Source organism: Vipera berus (assembly GCF_964194415.1).
Source record: "Vipera berus genome assembly, chromosome: 3".
Taxonomy (NCBI): domain Eukaryota; kingdom Metazoa; phylum Chordata; class Lepidosauria; order Squamata; family Viperidae; genus Vipera; species Vipera berus.
In genome coordinates this window covers 188,829,243-188,849,218 of record NC_138204.1, presented here as the reverse complement: position 1 = coordinate 188,849,218, position 19,976 = coordinate 188,829,243, and the positions used below count along the sequence as shown (strand labels likewise).

Here is a 19,976-nt window from a genome sequence, read left to right as displayed (position 1 = left end):
TTTGGGATAGAGATGAAAAGCTGGGTATCATCAGCATATTGATGATACCCAACCCCAAAACCATGAATGATCTCACCCAGCGGCTTCATATAGATGTTGAACAAGAGAGGCGAGAGGACCGACCCCTGAGGAACTCCACAGACAAGAGGCCTCGAGGCCGACCTCTGCCCCCTGCCAACACCGACTGCGAGCGTCCCAGGAGATAGGAGGAGAACCACTGAAGAACAGTGCCTCCCACTCCCAACCCCCTGAGACGCCGCAGCAAGATACCATGGTCGATGGTATCAAAAGCCGCTGAGAGGTCTAATAGGACTAGGACAGAGGAGCAACCCCTGTCCCGAGCCTGCCAGAGATCATTCACCAGAGCGACCAATGCTGTCTCCGTGCTGTGCCCGGGCCTGAAACCCGATTGGTACGGGTCCAGATAATCAGCTTCCTCCAGGAACAATGGGAGCTGATGCGCCACCACGCTCTCAACAACCTTCGCAAGAAAGCGAAGGTTGGAGACCGGACGAAAGTTGTTTAATACAGCTGGGTCCAAGGCAGGCTTCTTGAGGAGAGGTCTCACCACCGCCTCCTTCAAGGCAGCAGGAAAACTACCCTCACTCAAGGAAGCAGTTATCACTGCCTGGATCCAGCCTCATGTCCCCTCCCGAGCCGCATAAACCAGCCAGGAGGGACACGGGTCCAATAAACACGTGGTGGAGCTTAGCTTCCCCATGATCCTGTCCACTTCATCCAGAGTCACAGGATCAAACTCCTCCCAGATAATATCAACAAGACTGCCCATGTCCTCATCGTCAGACTCTGCCCAGTCAGAGTCCAAACCGGTCCGGATCCGAGCGATTTTGTCCGACAGATGTTGGCTAAACTCGTTGGCACGGCCCTGCAAGGGCTCCTCCCTTACCTCCTGATTAAGGAGGGAGCGGGTCACCCTAAACAGAGCGGCCAGACGAACGTGATAAGGGTAGCAAAGTAATTAGACCTTGCCATCCTCATCGCTGCGAGATAAGACCTTGTAAAGGACCTTAGTCGCAATCAGTCGGATTCAGACCGGCTGGATCTCCAACAGCTCTCTAGGCCCCATCTCCGACGCTTCATTTCCCAGAGCTTCACGGAAAACCATGGAGCCCACTGGGATCTGCACCAGGTCAGGGGCCGCATGGGTACAACTCGGTCGAGTGCTTCCGTGGCTGCCTTTTCCCAGGCTTCCACAAGGGCGTCGGCCGAGCTGTGAGCAAAGGAGGCAGGTGGGGACCCAAGCGCTGCCTGGAACCTCTCAGGGTCCATTAAGCACCTAGGACGGAACCATCTCGTTGGTTCAACAACCCCACGACGGGGAGTGGCAAAACAGAAGACCAACCAGAGGAGATGATGATCAGTCCATGACAGGGGCATAACATAGCAATACACATTGAAATAAATGTACCAGCATCAGTTGTTTGCCTAGTGCACTGATGGCTGGAGCCAGGAGCTGTTTAGGAGGCAAGCAAAAATCTTTATTGTGAAAATGAATAGGATATTGTCAATTTCAGGCAGCACTATGAACTGATTAATTAAGGTCACTGCTGAACTTGATAATGTGCAGTTAACACATTTTTAGGAACCCACTAGGGAAAAAAGTTGCTCATGATTAGATTGCATCTTAAGGCAGTGCTAGGATGGGTCAGGCACAGGACAACAGGAACTGACTGACTATAATGCAGACTTTTTCACTGGTGAATATTCCACATAGGTTTTTTTTTTGTTACCTGTATCCTCACATTATATTGCATCATTAACTATATTGCCGAATCATGTTTACATTTTTGCACTTGGAAATGGCATTAGAATTGATATATCAGTTTTGTTAGCTGATGGCAATATAAATATTCCATTTCACTATTGTAAATGAAAGACAAGGGTCTCAACATTATATTCAATATTTTTTTAATGGATTACACATGGTGACAAAAAGTCTTGATTTTAGCAAATGGGAGATGGATAAAATCTGATTCAAGCATAAAATGAAATAACGTGCCTTTTGCATATATTAAGTTATAAACTTGGTGTTTTCAAAGCATAAAATTAAAAGAAATTACATCCAAACTTATAATCAAGTTTTGTGTATGGTTTGTTGGAGTAGCCAGTAACAACACTATAAGCCATATCTGTCTTTGGCTGCATTAAGAAGGCAAGTTCATTTCCAAGAGTACCCAAAGAATCTGAGCCCAAAGCATTATGGAAGATTAAAGTATCCATTCTTATTGATGGCTATTTAATTTACCACAATGATCCAAATAGATGCTTTGTATGAATTTATGGATGATGCAATGTCCAACAGATTGAAACATGCATTTAAAGCAGTGGCACAGACCTTTTAGTTCCTTCTAGATAACTTAAAGCAGGGGTGTCAAACTCGCAATGTCACATGACATGTCACGACATATCACAACTTTTTCTCCATTGCCAGCAATGGGTTGGGTACGGTTTTGGCATGATGCATCTGGCCCACGGGCCAGCAGTTTGACACCCCTGACTTAAAGCAATGTTTCCCAACCTTAGCCATTTCCAGATGTGTGGACTTCCATTCTTTTTTTTTAATCCCATTTATATCCCGCCCTTCTCCGAAGACTCAGGGCGGCTTACAATCTAAGCACAAATCAATGTGCTTAGCAATAGCCTTCATTCTATGTATATGCCTGCTTATTAGGGCTTTCGGGGGGGGGGGCCCAAGCAGCATTATTACAAAGTCAGCTTATTGCCCCCAACAATCTGGGTCCTCATTGAATCATTCCCAGAATTCTCATCAATAACCATGTTGGCTGTGGAATTCTGGAAGTGAAAGGTTGGGAAACATTGCCTTATAGGGAGAAAAACAGAAAATGAAGCATTTGAATCTACTGTATATGCAAGTGAGCCGTTAATTTATGAGATAGTTATTATTTGTTTAAAATCACTTAAGAGTTTGTTTTGTTTTCTTGGTGGTGTTCATTTGAATTTTAGATATCTGTTAAAAAAGCATAGTACTGGCTGAGAGTGCACAGCTGGAAATGTTCTGGCTAGGGGCAAAATAGAGCTTGTACCAAGCAGCAGATTTAGAAAGTAGATAGGGTTTTTTTCCCCCACTCTTCATGCAGCATTGTGCAAAAGATGGAAACTGTTTCAATATCACATTTCATGTGCACTCAAGCAAATATATACATTCCAAATATGTCAATCAACCCAGAGAACCCAGAGACCCTTGCTAGGAAAAAATGACTCTGAGATAGATGTAAAATCCATATAGCAAAAACTGATCTAATTATTCACTATCCAGCTATTCTCAATAGTAAAGCTAGAAATGAAGGAAATACCTACCATCGCATTTTTTTAAATGAGTAAAATTTTTCATTAAACTTATTTTTTAGTTGGATTACAATTTAATTTACAGCAGTTTTGAATTTTTGCAAAAAAATGTGAATGGGAAAGGAAAGGAGAGGTGGTGAACTTCCATTACACGAAAACTCATTTTCCTCCACTTAGTTTGGCATTCATTTTTGTTCCATTGAAGCTCACGGTCACTGAGTCACTGGCACTAGGGAAAGCTTTCTCCTTAATCTGTACCTTGAAACATTTCAATCTTTGCCACGTACGTGCAGCTTACACCAGTAAAAACAGAGAAATAAAAAGAGATGTAAACATTGCACTAGAAAAGTAATGGCACAATAGAATAAACAATAAAAAAGAAAAAAAATGTGAACACAACAACGTGAGAACAAAAGATGGGCAGGTAGGGAAGCAGAGAGCGAAGGGAGAGGTGTGTGTGTGTGTGCTATCAGTCTAGGAGCCAGCGTGGTCGCTCCTTATTGGCTCCCCAGACAAATTACCAAAGCCAGGTCTTCAGGTTCTTATGGAAAGATAGGAGGGTGGAGGCAGATCTTACCCTGGATAAGATGTCTCAAACGGTGCTATGGGGTAGAGGAGGCTCTTCTTCCAGATACTGATAGTACCAATATAGATAGATATAACCTGAAACATTAGCTTATTAGTCTCATTCATGTCTCTTAAAGGTATATATGTATGTTGTTGTTAGCTGCGAAGTCGTGTCCGACCCATCGCGACCCTATGGACAACATTCCTCCAGGCCTTCCTGTCCTCTACCATCTTCTGGAGTCCATTTAAGCTCACGCCTACTGCTTCAGTGACTCCATCCAGCCACCTCATTCTCTGTCGTCCCCTTCTTCTATTGCCCTCGATCTTTCCCAGCATTAGGCTCTTCTCCAGTGAGTCCTTCCTTCTCATTAGGTGGCCAAAGTATTTGAGTTTTAGCTTCAGGATCTGGCCTTCTAAAGAGCAGTCAGGATTGATCTCCTCTAGGACTGACCGGTTTGATCGCCTTGCAGTCCAAGGGACTCGCAGGAGTCTTCTCCAGCACCATAGTTCAAAGGCCTCAATTCTTTGGCGCTCAGCCTTTCTTATGGTCCAACTTTCACAGCCATACATTGCAACTGGGAAGACCATAGCCTTGACTATACACACTTTTGTTGACAGGGTGATGTCTCTGCTTTTTAGTGTGCTGTCTAGATTTGCCATGGCTTTCCTCCCAAGGAGCAAGCGTCTTTTAATTTCTTGGCTACAGTCCCCATCTGCAGTGATCTTGGAGCCCAGGAAAATAAAATCTGTCACTACCTCCATTTCTTCCCCATCTATTTGCCAGGAATTGAGAGGGCCAGATGCCATGATCTTGGTTTTCTTAATGTTAAGTTTCAACCCAAGTTTTGCACTCTCCTTCTTCACCTGCAACAAGAGGCTCTTTAGTTCTTCTTCACTTTCTGCCATTAGAGTGGTATCATCTGCGTATCTTAGGTTGTTGATATTTCTTCCGGCAATCTTAATTCCAACTTTTGATTCATCTAGCCCTGCCTTTCTCATGATGTGCTCTTTGTATAAGTTAAATAGGCAGGGCGACAGTATACAGCCTTGCCGGACTCCTTTCCCAATTTTGAACCAATCAGTGGTTCCGTGTCCAGTTCTCACTGTTGCTTCTTGACCCGCATATAGGTTTCTCAAGAGACAAATAAGATGGTCTGGTACTCCCATCTCTTTAAGAACTTGCCACAGTTTGTTATGATCCACACAATCAAAGGCTTTAGCATAGTCAATGAAGCAGAAGTAGATGTTTTTCTGGAACTCTCTAGCTTTCTCCATGATCCAGCGTATGTTGGCAATTTGATCTCTAGTTCCTCTGCCTCTTCGAAATCCTGCCTGTACTTCTGGTAGTTCTCGATCCACATACTGCTGAAGTCTAGCTTGTAGGATTTTAAGCATGACTTTGCTAGCATGAGAAATGAGTGCAATGGTGCGATAGTTTGAACATTCTTTGGCATTGCCTTTTTTTGGAATTGGAATGTAAACTGATCTTTTCCAATCCTGTGGCCACTGTTGAGTTTTCCAAATTTGCTGGCAAATTGAGTGTAGCACTTTTACTGCATTGTCTTTTAAGATTTTGAATAGCTCAGCTGGAATACTGTCACCTCCACTAGCTTTGTTGTTGCTCAGCTTTTCTAAGGCCCACTTCACTTCACATTCTAGGATGTCTGGCTCGAGGTCAGTGACCACCTCATTGTGATTATCAGGGACGTTAAGCTCATTCTTGTATAGTTCTTCTGTGTAATTTTGCCACCTCTTCTTAATCTCTTCTGCCTCTGTTAGGTCCCTGCCATTTTGGTCCTTTATCATGCCCATTTTTGCATTAAACGTTCCCTTCATCTCTCCAATTTTCTTGAAAAGATCTCTGGTCCTCCCTATTCTATTGTTTTCTTCTATTTCTTTGCACTGTTCATTTAAGAAGGCATTCTTATCTCTTCTAGCTATTCTCTGGAATTCTGCATTCAATTGGGCGTATCTTTCTTTTTCTCCCTTGCCTTTCGCTTCCCTCCTTTTCTCAGCTATTTGCAAAGCTTCCTCAGACAGCCATTTTGCTTTCTTGCATTTCTTTTTCTTTGGGATGGTTTTGGTTGCTACCTGTTGTACAATGTCGCGAACCTCTGTCCATAGTTCTTCAGGCACTCTGTCTATCAGATCTAATTCCTTAAATCTATTTGTCACCTCTACTGTATATTCGACAGGGATATGATTTAATTCATACCTGAGTGGCCTAGTGCTTTTCCCTACTTTCTTCAGTTTAAGCCTAAACTTTGCAAGGAGAAGCTCATAGTCTGAGCCACAGTCAGCTCCTGGTCTTGTTTTTACTGACTGTATAGAGCTTCTCCATCTTTGGCTGCAGAGCATATAGTCAATCTGATTTCTGTGTTGACCGTCTGGTGATGTCCATGTGTAGAGCCGTCTCTTGGGTTGTTGGAAAAGAGTGTTTGCTATGACCATCGTATTCTCTTGACAAAATTCTATCAGCCTGTGCCCTGCTTCATTTTGTACTCCAAGGCCAAACTTGCCTGTTATTCCAGTTATCTTTTGGCTTCCTACTTTAGCATTCCAATCCCCCATGATGATAAGGACATCGTTTTTTGGTGTTAGTTCTATAAGGTGCTGTAGGGCTTCATAGAACCGGTCAATTTCATCCTCTTCAGCACTGGTGGTTGGGGCATAGACTTGGACTACTGTGATATTGAATGGTTTGCCTTGGATTCGAACTGAGATCATTCTGTCATTTTGAGGATTGTATCCCAGTATTGCTTTTCCTACTCTTTTATTGACTATGAAGGCTACTCCATTTCTTCTGAGGGATTCTTGCCCGCAGTAGTATACCTGCTGGTCATCTGAATTAAATTCACCCATTCCTGTCCATTTTAGTTCACTGATGCCTAAGATGTCGATGTTCAGTCTTGTCATCTCTTGTTTGACCACGTCCAGCTTTCCTTGATTCATGGATCTTACATTCCAGGTTCCTATGGAGAAAAAATCTTTACAGCATCGGACTTTCCTTTCACCACCAGACACATCCACAGCTGAGCGTCCTTTCGGCTTTGGCCCAGTCGCTTCATTCTTTCTGGCTCTACTAGTACTAGCCCTCTGCTCTTCCCCAGTAGCATATTGGACGCCTTCCGACCTGAGGGGCTCATCTTCCAGCGTCATATCGTTTTGCCTTTTGGTACTGTCCATAGGGTTTTCATGGCAAAGATACTGGAGTGGGTTGCCATTTCCTTCTCCAGTGGATCACGTTTTGTCAGAACTCTCTGCTATGACCTTTCCGTCTTGGGTGGCCCTGCACGGCATAGCTCATTGCTTCATTGAATTACGCAAGCCCCTTCGCCACGACAAGGCAGTAATCCATGAAGGGATTATATGTATATGTATGTGTATTCTTAAATAGATGCTCTAGTCCAGGTGTGGCCGCATTGAATGAAGAGGAATTGTCTTGGCTTGCATATAAAATAAATAATATAGTTTTTGTGTGTGTATGTATGTATGTATGTATGCATGTTTATATGTGTGTGTATGTTTGTGTATGTGTATGTATATGCATATATGTATATAAAAATAATTTTATTTTATTTATGTAAAGTGGTCCTGCATAGCTATTCTATGTTCAAGAAATTTTTAGTAAGGGTACGGTTTTCAGGACTTGTATTCTGACCAAAGGAATTCCTTGCAAGGTTATTGAAGAATCAGTCAATGTTGTTGAATGCCTGAAAAGCAGATTAGGGAATAAAATACAATTATTATATTAGTAATGTCAGGTACCAACCATTGAATCTCATTCAACCTGTAACCTAATGACATATTAATGGGACATTGTTTTTGAAAATTTGCAATAAATCTTGATTGAATGCTAATTTGGATAGCATTTAAAATTACTGAACCAATGCAGTTGCCAATACTGAGAAATTACATTGCATTAAGCTATAAATGAGTCTTGTGCTTGTACATACAGTACATCCATTTTCTTCAGTTAAATCTTCAGTTAAGTACGGTGCTCCATTTTGCCCAAACCAAGAATGATCTCAGCCCTGGTTGTTCTGAATTGGGGAACCACTACTTCACAATTTGGATAAGAAAGGCATAAGAAAGGGAGACATGGAGACAGAATCCATAAAAGAATTTTGAACACAATAGTTAGAAGATGTTTCCATGGAAATTTGTAGTAGAATATTTCACAATTTAGAATCATCTGCTTGTTTGATGTGATTCATTATTTGCTTTGAGAATAATCTTTACTTACACATGCCATACCTGGAATGTGATACCCAAATTTGACTGGTTTGTAAACATAGCCAGAGCTTTCCTAGCTCTGAAGAGGTAGATATAAAACACAGTGGTTACAGTAAAGAAACAACTGGAGTAGTTGAAAGTCTACCTGAAGCTGAAAACAACTGGGACAATAATAGAGATTCATGAGAATGATTACTGGGAATGATCTAGACCAGGGTGTCAAATCTGCAATGTTACGTGACGTGTCGCGACCAATCACAACTTCTTCTCCATTGCTGGCAATGGGGTGGGCGTGGTTTTGCAATGACACATCTGGCCCATGGGCTGGCAGTTTGACACCCATGATCTAGACTGAACTACAGGAATCCTGCCAATTGAAACTACAGATAGCAATCTCAAAAAATTGCTAACAGCCTCTGTTAGCTTCCTGCTCAAGACCTGCCTGCCAAAGTAACAGATAACTCCAAATAAGTTCCTCTGGGGCTCATTAATTTCCATGGAGCATAGACTATTCAAAATAAATCCCTGTCTAATGAATCCATCCACATGAAGTTAAGATTGAAGAAGGTCTTCAAGGTTTGGAATCTGAGATGCAGGCTCAGAAGAAACTAAAAACGGTAGCACCTCTCTTGAATATTCAATAGCAGCTTAGTCAAATGTGCTTTCCTGCTACCAATTTACTGGTCCTTCTATTTCACCTTTAAAAATGTTTACCTGAAAGGCTATATGAAGGGAATTGTGCCTCTTTTGTAGCATATTAACTAAGTTAGTGTCTTTCTCTAGTAAAACAGGCTCAATTCGCTTTGGATATTTGGATAAAATTATTTTTACTTTTTATTTTAAAAAAATGGGAAAATACATTAAGATAGTTCTTAACTGCATTTTGTATCTTACTTTGTATAACAATTCTGTAATTTGCAAATTCTGTGCAAATTCTTGATCAAAAGATTAAAATGAGCAAATGAATCACATCTTTTCTTACTAAAGCTTTTCTTCTAAGACTCTGCAGGCCTGGAGGCAGGACCAATGGCTTTCTGTGGTCCTACCATAATAGTAGCTCTCTCTTTTAGTTTTCTGGAGAACTTCTGTCAGGGGCATTTTTGAAAGACAATGTCTTTATAGCAGCAGCCATGCTTTACCTCCAAGGTGCTTCAGAACCAGGGAATTTGCAGGTTGTTGTATTTGGAGAAGATAATTACAGCAGTCAGAAATGGGGGAGAGAAGAGTTCAGCTGGCCTACACGTTAACGGTGAATGGCAAGGGTACTAGCTGCCTGAGTTGCTGAATGGTAATACAGGTAGCCCTTGACTTATAATGGTTAATTTAGTGCTCATTTGAAATTATAACGGAACTGAAAAAAGTGACCTATGACCATTTTTCACACTTATGCCCATTGCAGCATCCCTGTGCATCATCACATGATCAAAATTCAGACAGTTGGCAACTGACTCATATTTATGATGGTTGCAGTGCCCCCAGGTTATGTGATCACCTTTTGCAACTTTATTACAAGCAAAGTCAATGGGGAAGCCAGATTCACTTAACAATCATGTTACTAAGTTAGCAAATGCAATGATTCACTTAACAAGTGAATCACATGACCATGGGGATGCTACAATGGTCATAAGTGTGAAAAATGATTATAAGTCATTTTTTTCAGTGCTGTTGTAACTTCGAATGGTTGCTAAACGAACTGTTGTAGGTTGAAGATAAGCTATATATTATTTAAGCACATGTACATGTAAATTATTGGAAAAAAGCACCTAAATGCACTTTTAGTTTTCCTTCATTGTAATAGGATTTAATCAAACTTGAAATGGTTCTCTCAGTGTTTGAACTAGAAGTTGAATGATTAGGAAATCCTGGACCATAAATCCTGCCTAATACACATTTTGCTTATTTTTGTAGGTGTGGTTACAAAAATACGGCTATCTTCCATCCGCTGATTCCAGAATGTCAGTGTTGCGCACTGCAGAGACAATGAAATCTGCTATAGCTGCCATGCAGCAGTTCTATGGCATTAACATGACAGGAAAAGTGGACAGAAACACAATCGAGTAAGTAAACTTTATTATGATGCTCTTCCTTTTTGGAATTCCTGAAATACATGTGGAAAATTGGAAGCATTGCTGTGGCTGGCTATCTAAATCCTATCTCGGCAGTTCTGAACCGCCTGGACTTAGAATACTTCCTTGTTTTCATCATGTCAAGCCGGGGTTGGGGGAGAAAGCATTGTACCGTGCAATTAAAGCCTCAATAAAAGTCAGTTTCTACAAGAAAGGGGGGGAAAGTATAAAAAAATGGAATTGAACAGTCATGATGTTTTTATCCTGATATGAGTGTTAAATCAAAATTCACAAAAGAAGCTGAATAGGGAGATAATAATCAGATCCTTTTGTGGCTCAGGACAAAGTTAAGACACGTTTGAGGCCAGCCAGATCATGATCAAGAGTGCGGAGAGTGTAATTATGAAGTTGTGTGTAGACTTTAAATGAACCAGTTGTGGGGAAAAAGGACAAACCTTAATTCCAAACTCAGTAACCAATCTTTTTTTCTAGTACCTATCAGTACCTGTGACCCAATTATCTCTGGCTTTCTCCCCATTTCCTCCCATCCCTAATGGTCTCACAAAGAGATTTCCCTATTCTAGTAACCACATAACCAATCATGCACAGCTAGCTAAGGTCAATAGATTACATCTGCTATAGAGATATTCAAAAGCAGCAGTAGAATTGAGGATGACAACTGTACCACATGGAGTCATTGACTGATATGGGACACTATAGAAACTGAATAAATAAATGAATGAATAAACTGCCCCTATAGGGATGCGGTGGCTCAGTGGGTTAGGACGCTGAGCTTGTCGATCAGATGGTTGGCAGTTTGGTGGGTTGAATCCCGAGTGCCGTCTAACAGAGTGAGCGCCTGTTACTCGTCCCAGCTTCTGCCAACCTAGGTGTTCGAAAGCACGTAAAAATGCAAGTAGAAAAATAGGGACCACTATGGTGGGAAGGTAACAACGTTCCGTGCGCCTTTGGCATCTAGTCATGCCGGCCACATGACCATGGAGACGTCCTCGGACAAGCGCTGGCTCTTCAGCTTTGAAACGGAGATGAGCACCGGCCCCTAGAGTCAGAAACGACTAGCACGCATGTGCGGGGGAACCTTTACCTTTACCTATAGTTTATATTGGGGACCAGGCAGGTATTATTAGAAAACCTCTATCTCTTATGCTGAAACAGTGCAAAATATATTTGATACTGTCCATGAGGACTGTATGTAATTCTCCAGTCCCATTTCCCTACAAGAAAAATAAGGAAGCCTAAAACAGGGTTCCCACTTCCCCCATTGACACAGAGGGTTCCCACACTACACCAGTGGTTGCGAGGGCCAGCCAAAGCCAGAAAAAAACATGCAGAAATGAAACATGACATTCAAACCAAATTCCTTTTGCAAGCAGTCCCAAGCAGTCCACTCTTCAACCCAGACTTTTACTTCATTCCATTCAGTCTATCTTTTAAAAATAAATCTTTGTTTTTCCTTTTCTTGGTTATACTATAATTTCTTTGTTTTGATTGTGATGATTGGTCCAGAGTCATTTAGGAGTCAGGTGGCATACAAATTTAATAATAACGAGGCAAGCATCTCCCATTCGTGATCCTATCTCATTATTTCTTTTTATTTATTTCTCCGATTTGTTTTTCTTTTTTTTTTTAGTTTCCCAATTGTCAGAATTTAGATTATATGTTTCTAGGAGTATAGGCAAGTTGTTGTTTCCTCTGTTATTTAAAAGTGTGTTAAACAATGATGTCACATAAATAAATATAAATAGACTAAATTCATTGGCGTATAAATGTGTTAACAATGGACACTGGAATAATGCAATATTTGGAAGCCAGATGCACTGGATTTGGTGGGATCATTTTTAAGACACACATAAGGATAGGTATATAATAGGATCATGCAAATTATTTGGAAAGAATGTTTGTAAAGCATGTTAGAATGAATGATGCAACCTTCTTGAAAAATTAAAGTATCTGGATTCTTAGGAAAGCGTACAAGGCAGCCTTAAATGTTGCCTCTGGCTGTTGTGAGGACATGCACAATTTATTTGTTGGTGATCCCAGTGGTATTGTTATCTGTGTCTCTGTTCCCAGGCCCAGAGTGAAGTGGTTTATGTACCTCTTAGTGATTTTTTGGGTTGTTATTAATGTAACTCTGTCTGAGTATTCATGTTTTTCTTTTCATATTATGTTTTTCTTTAAAATTATAAGTTGTCCATAAAATTTTTGGAATAGAGCAGCTTCAAAATTTGGTAAATAAACAAATGTTCAAGCAGCTGGGTGCACTTTTGTAAGCAGCCGCATTAACTATTCAGAGGATGCAGTTGCTTTAATACTTGTAAGAGAGTGTTTTGCTTTTGCTAGTATTCTTTGCAAAGAATCACTTTTGCATGCTTTGTTCAACCCTAATGTCAAGTAGGGTTAATTAACTGTGGTTAATTTTGCATATTGCATCTTATAGGAGAAAAAGATAATTAAACATACTGTTTTTTAAATCTAATTTTAATTCATTTTCCCTTGATATTAAATCGCAAGGACAAAATATAGCATCAGATGATGCTGTCTGCAGATGATCTCATCTGCTATTTGTTTTGTTTTATATGAATGATTGCTGGAAATATCTTTCTGCATTAATTTGTAAAACATTTTTATAAAGCTAAACTGGTGAATACTAAACTATAAAACCAAATCAGCAAATGATATTTGTGCTTAAGATCTATTTTGACAATCACTTAACTGAGATATAGACCACACTTTATTTACATCAGAATGACATTTCTATATTTTTCCACACAGTTTGATTATAGTACTTTGACTCAAAGATCAATGCTATCTTTCTCAGCACATTTATAACTTCCTTTGTTGTCAGCTTCCGGTAGCTAATTTTCTATTGGTGAAAAATATAGCTTCCTCCCAAATGCCACTAATTTAGCATTTAAAAGTTTATAGCACTCAAAATTGCCTTCTTCTGTCAAGCACTGATTCACATTAGCTTAGCAGAAAATCTTGTCTCAAATAGTTTCTAATTCTAAGGGCAGGTGATGCTTGTGTACGAAGTTCAAGGTCCCCAACCTAATTTCCTTCTGTCAAAGATCGGCATCTCATAGTGCAATAATGTATGACCAAATGGATTGATTAGATTTTTTTTTTAAATCTGACGTTGGAACTATAGAAGGATATTTTTTTAAAAAAGTAAAGTAAATTCATTTCAGTTTTTAGATTCCCATCAATGAAGGTGGTACTGACTGGAGGGCACAAAAGTAGAGGAAGCTGATACTACCAATCCAGGAATTTCCTCATTTTATTCTAATTTTTCCTAACATAATTTCTCATGAAATGTACGTTTTCATCAATTTGAAGGTACTTTCTTTTAAAAAAAATTGGTTTGAATGCTTCATACAAAACAAAATAAGAAGCCCCTACATAAGAGCCTTGGTGGAGCAGTGGGCTAATGCCTCCTTAAGTAACACCAGCTGCCTGCAATTAGTGCAGGTTCGCATCCCACCAGGCTCAAGGTTGACTCAGCCTTCCATCCTTCCGAGGTAGGTAAAATGAGGACCCAGATTGTTGGGGGCAATAAGCTGACTTTGTAATAATGCCGCTTGGGGTGTGTGAAAGCCCTAATAAGCAGGCATATACATAGAATGAAGGCTACTGCTAAGTTTGTAAAGCCGCCCTGAGTCTTCGGAGAAGGGCGGGATATAAATGGAATTAAAAATAAAATAAAAATAAAAATAAAAAAATAGTGCTCCACAAAGTAAAGTATTAAATCTTCAACATTATAATATTCTGTTCCACATTAGTTTGTTATTGCAATAGAATGTGAAAATACTTATTTCTTAAATAATGTGATATCAATATACATCTTTCTACATAGAAATTGACCTGCTATTCCAGTATATACTTGAGTATTTAACATGATAGTGTCAATAAATAAATTGAAATTAGAGATTGTCAGTCAGGGATTACTATTGGGATATAAACACAAAATATATTGCCAAACAGTTCTAGTGGACTACATGTGTGAAATATAAAATATCTATTCCAGAATTTATGCCAAATGGACATAGAACTTCTCCACTGAAGTGAATGTCAAAATCCCAATTTCTGCCAAATGACATAAATGGGATTTTGACATTCACTTCAGTGGAGAAGACGTTCTGGTATACATAAACTGAAATGTACATAAAGCTGACCCATCCGCTAAAATGAATGGAAAAGCTCTCCTATTTGGAAAAATAAAATCCAAATACCTTGCATATGTGGGATGTTTAGGGATATGTTTCTCAGACATATTCATATCCTGCCTTCCCTTATGAGCTCAAAATAGGTCATATGGGGATCTCTCTTTATTTTATCCCTACAAAAGCAAAGCTGTAAGTCTGAGCAGGGTGACTGGTCCCGTGCCCAGTGAATTTCTATGTCTAACATTGGACTTGAACTTATGTACTGATATAAGCAGGTATCTTGACACAGTTTGTGAATAGCTAAAGATAAACACAATATAATTTAATTCTGGAAGTGTTGTGGACAATAAAGCTAGTAGCTCTACACACATATTTTCAGCTTGTCTTGAAATGTGGAGTTCTGTGAAAAGGCTATGATTTGCTGGTCTACCTTATCTTTGAGGTCTGCTTGAAAGTGTGATGGTTGAAGTAATTTGCAATGCTAAAGGCATCAATGCCAGCAATAACCTTATCAAAATACTGTTTCAGTTAGTCATTTATGTTCTGCTATAATGAAATTTATTTTCAGGACATATTGGAAGCTGGAGTGACTGCACTATATAACAACTTAGATGTTGATGGAACCAAATGAGTCAGGCAACATTATGCTGATATTATGGAAGCCTAAGGGACTGTAAGACATTGAAGAAGAGTATTGATATAGTTCTAGAAACTTCTGGCTTAACCAAAAGGCTTGAAGTTCTATGTCCTAGTTGGCAAGTTAGCAATAGAAATATATCCTCTAGTACAGCTAAAGCTGGTAATCATCAGAAATATCACTTTAATGTTAATACATTTTTTCATGAACTATATCATCTGAAAAGCTTTTGTGGAAATATGTAATTTTTGAAAATAATGTGGGAATATCGTCTCAGGAGCTTAAATTCTTAATATGGTCAAGATCTAAGCATTTGTATTGCCTGTCAGACTTGTGATGTGAATATACAGAAGTAAAAACTTGGCATGGATCCGCAGAGTCATATATGTGTAATTGTTATGGCTTTAGTTGTTTTAGTTGTTCCTAGTACTTCAGGATAATAGTTTTCCCTACTTAATGGCTTTTGTACAGATATTTTGGAGAAAAGAGAAATATGTAAATCACAATATTTTTGAAAAAAAAATCCTCCTAAATTGGATGGAACAGTATTAGCAGCTGTGCAAGAAACAATGTTTTGAAAAGGAGTTTAAATACAGTATTCAATTTTAATCTGTTGTTACACAGACATAACAGAAAGCGATGTTCATCAGTTAGAAAAAGAGAATAAAAAAATCCCTTTACCTTCTGTGTCTAGAGAGTTAAATTGAGTGCTGAAGAGCCGATCTTATTTTCTAGGATTGTCTATGAAGATTCTCAGTCATCCAGGTCATAGTTGTATCAAAAGTGGTTTTGTTTTTTGAAAAGGCCACTGGACTGATTTTTTGAGGAAGAAGGAGACATTTCGCTTCCTATCCTGGAAGCTTCATCAGTTGTATCCAATACAACTGATGAAGATTCCAGGATAGGAAGCAAAATGTCTTCGTCCTCAAAAAAATCAGTCCAGTTGCCTTTTCAAAAAATAAAAACCACTTTTGATATTTTCTAGGATTCTTGATCCCATGGAAAGCCTCCATTTTACCTTTTACAATCAGAAAATTCTTATGCTTCATTCTTCTGAAATACTGTTTATTTTTGTAATGAATTTGTATTCTATCAAAAAACAAAAGAGATTCTCCAGTTCATATACATCAATAAAAATACAATAAATCTTCCCATGGTAATAAATAAATAAATAAATAAATAAATAAATAAATAAATAAATAAATAAATAAATAAATAAATAAATAAATAAATAAAATTATTCCAGTAGTGTAACACTGTAACTGTTGTTTATTCAGTTTGAGAAATCAGTTCCAAGATGTCCACAATAACTCTTGTTTGTAGCAACTTACATAGTAGAATTGAGGCAGATATTAAAATATGATTTTAGGATCTGACTGTGAAAGCATACAGAGTAGAGGAAAAAATGTAAAAATTATAGTTCTTGGATATCTACTCTGCCAATATATATTGTATGTATTGTGTATCTAAATGGTTCTTGATAACAATGATTCTCAAGACTTGGGATAAAAACACCAGGGTTTTAGGAATGAGGACCTTTGACCTTTGAAATTGACCAAAGAATGTGGAAAATACCAAGTATTGACAAGCTGTATGCCACTATTTGTCAACCTGACTCATGGTACTCCATTAGGACCACAGAGTTCAAATTCTTAGAAAGCAGAATCCAAAATGCCTGCTAGTGATAAGGAATACTGCTCTCTGTTTAGATTTTCTTATTGATGTAGTGACTGCCTTCTATGTAGCTTTCTGAATATTTCTAATTAGACAGATGACTGTTATGCAGACAGTATCTATCACAAAACCTTGAAAAACTTGTCATTCTTGAATGGGATATTCTCATTGAATATGGAAAGTAAAAGTGTCTGGCAGCTGATTAGGTGAGGATAATAGGAAGGTATTCAGGGGCTTTGCTTTAGAAGATATGAATTCCTTATGCTGCAAGACTTTGAAAAAGCTCATCAACTTAATTTATTATGGAACAGCAGTTGATCTTCTTCAGAACTAATTGTCTAAAATATATGATGTATAATAAAATTTGAGAGCCAATTTGATGTTTAAAGCATCAGGCTAGAAACTGGAAGATTATGAGTTTTAGGCATAAAGCCAACCTTGGGCCTGTCACTCTTTCTTAGCCCCAGGAAGAAAGCAATGGTAAACCACTTCTAAAAAAAAGTCTTGCCAAGAAAACTGCAGGGATTTGTCCAAGCAGTCATCAGGAGAAATTGGAAGCAGCTAGCATCTAAGGTGCCTTGTATCACACACTATCTAATGAAACTCAGCAACTTTAAGAAAAGTAGACCAACTCCTAGAAATCAGAAGTATTAGTTAAACTTTGATAGCAATTAATGCTTGCATAGTTGAACAGTGATTTTCTGTATTGATTAGCCTTACTCAGAGATGATGTTAATTCAGTGCAGCATTTCGGTTTACAGAGCATATTGCTGCTTGGTCCTCCTTATTGACCTCAGAAGGATGGAAGGCTGAGTCAACCTGGAGCCAGTCAGGATCAAACTCTTGACACTGGGCAGAGTCAGCCTGCAATACTGCATTCTAACCACTGTGCCACCATGGCTCTTATAAAATAATGATTCTATCCATTTTTAATGGGTCACAGTTATGGAGGCAGGAAACTTTTTCCGCAGTCCTCACTTTCCCTTTTGTCTACAGATATAGCTCAAATTGGAAATTCGGGGAAAAATGAGGCTTATACTGATGGTTGTATATGTTGCAATTTCCATTCAAGTATAGGATTTTGCTTCTATGTTCCCTCCATAGCAGCCTCTTTGGAACAGCTTCCCCCCAGAGATTTGGAGGTCCCCACTTAGCCTTCTGAAAAGCTGTAAAGACTTGGCTCTTCATCCAAGCCCTGGATTAGGCTGGAACCTCAACCCCAACAAATGTCACTGAAATCTTGTAGTGCTATAGTGTGAAGAATGATAGATCAATAATGTAGATAGATAGTTTTTATGGAATGTTGTGATCCATTAATTATGTATAAGATATATGGTTTTATCATTTTTTGAAATAAATAAAATAAAAATGTCATTCGGCTTTTGAATTAAAATTACTTCCTGCCTATAAATTTGTTTTGTTAAAACACTCTTTGATTTTTCTGACTGAACTCTTGTTCACTGTTATATCACTATATAAATGAGTTTCATAATTATATCACCTGGAGAATAGTTTCAATCTTCCTATGATCAGTAGGCGTGAGCCTAAATGGACTCCAGAAAATGGTAGAGGACAGGAAGGCCTGGAGGAACGTTGTCCATGGGGTCGTGATTTGTCGGACACGACTACGCAACTAACAACAACAAAATGATCTTTAATTGTGTCTGAAATAAGTTCTTTCTTAGCTATGTACTAAGGCACTGGTTACATAAGCTCTAATTTTTGAAAGCCACCCAGAGTTGCTGTATTAGTGAGATGGGAGGATTAGAATTTTAAATAAGTAAGTTAATAAGTAAGTAATTATATAAATAACTCATGCTCACAAAAAACAACAACAACCCAACACTTTGGAATGGATGTTCTAGTGACATTGTTAAAATACAGTATTATTTAATATTGATGTTTAGAATACTTCTTACATAGGATAATAGTTCTCTCTTCTTTTAAATCCCTTGCCTCTTTCGTTTGATGTAGTGATATCACCTTAAGGTGAGAGTATCTGTCTTTTCTATTTGGTAACTGCAGTGTATTTAACTGCTTCTTCTTGGTGTTATATATCTGTAGTTTAAATGCATGGAAATTGCATGCTATTCTGACATTTGTTCACTTTGAAATATCATTGCCTGGAAAATTATGGACTTTGTATGGCTAAAGATAAATTGCAGTTTAAAGATAATTTGCATACCCAAATAGCAGTAAAATAGAACCATATTTCTACAGTAAATGGGAAAGATATAAAATTTTACAGAAACTGCAGAAAAAGAGTAAACAAATTTTTTTATCACCTAAGCTGTATTTTTTTCAGTTATGTTAAAATTCTGGCAGGGTACATATTTCATCTATAATGTTTGCCTAAAAAAGTTAGGTTATCTTGTGTATATTGATTCAGTCAAAATATTCAAATTGTATTAGCCTAAATTTAGATAGTTAAATTTGCAGGTTTAAAGAATCAGTTGAAACAGATGATTAATTTACTTTTTTCAGAGCTTTAGATGCGAGAAAGTTTTTTGTCAGTTTTTGACAGATCTGCTGATTACATTGGGGAGATGGCCATCAAACAATGTGTTTCAAATCATCAAAAGCAATACAATTGACTAAACACTACAAGGCCATGTTCTCCCTTAATGGGCTGCAGTTGTCCATGTGCAGCCACAGAAAGAAAACTAACAAATCAATTGTTAATATTGTCCCACCCATTTATCCAAGATACGCTCTCTGTTTAGCAGCTGTAAAGCTTTAAATTTAGCACTATTCCATTTTGTAACTCATGCAATGATTTGCTTAGCATTTGTTATCACTGTCTGTACATGCTCATTTTTTGATACAGTCATATTTCATGAGTGAACATTTGTTCTCAAAGTAGGTAGCTACCTTGCCCTAAGTAAAAAAGCACATATACAGTTTTGAGAGCCAGGTAACTGAAATTGTCTACATTTTCTGTATATATATATATATATATATATATATGTATGTATGTATGTATGTATGTATATGTATATGGGGAATGGGGGTGGGGCTTACTTATTTTGACATTTATTAAAATTTCAGTCTGGTTCAGAAGAAATGTTTCCTTGGGAGTTCCTCTCCATTAAAACTGGAGGACATGTACAATGTTTGGATGTTTCTCATCTATCTGGGATATCCCATATGAGAGGATCTTGCTGCGTCTCTGTAAAGCATTAGAGAAGCAGCTCCATGCTGCCCCTCAATGAGGTTCCCTGCTTTGAAAACTAACAATTAGAACACAAACCTAATAGTTTCCGAATTTGATTGAAGCTGGACATT

The 19,976-nt window shown here is 38.5% G+C and overlaps 1 protein-coding gene across 1 annotated transcript in view; it reads left to right on the top strand.

The window, feature by feature from the left end:
- The window catches only part of MMP16 (matrix metallopeptidase 16), a gene marked incomplete at both ends in the record, with an annotated part of 169,740 nt that overhangs the window by 65,021 nt on the left and 84,743 nt on the right, over positions 1 to 19,976 (top strand). The window contains one exon of the mRNA XM_081322723.1: positions 10,039 to 10,187. Within this exon, the coding sequence (XP_081178849.1) occupies positions 10,039 to 10,187 (149 nt within the window). The remainder of the gene's footprint in view (positions 1 to 10,038; positions 10,188 to 19,976) is intronic.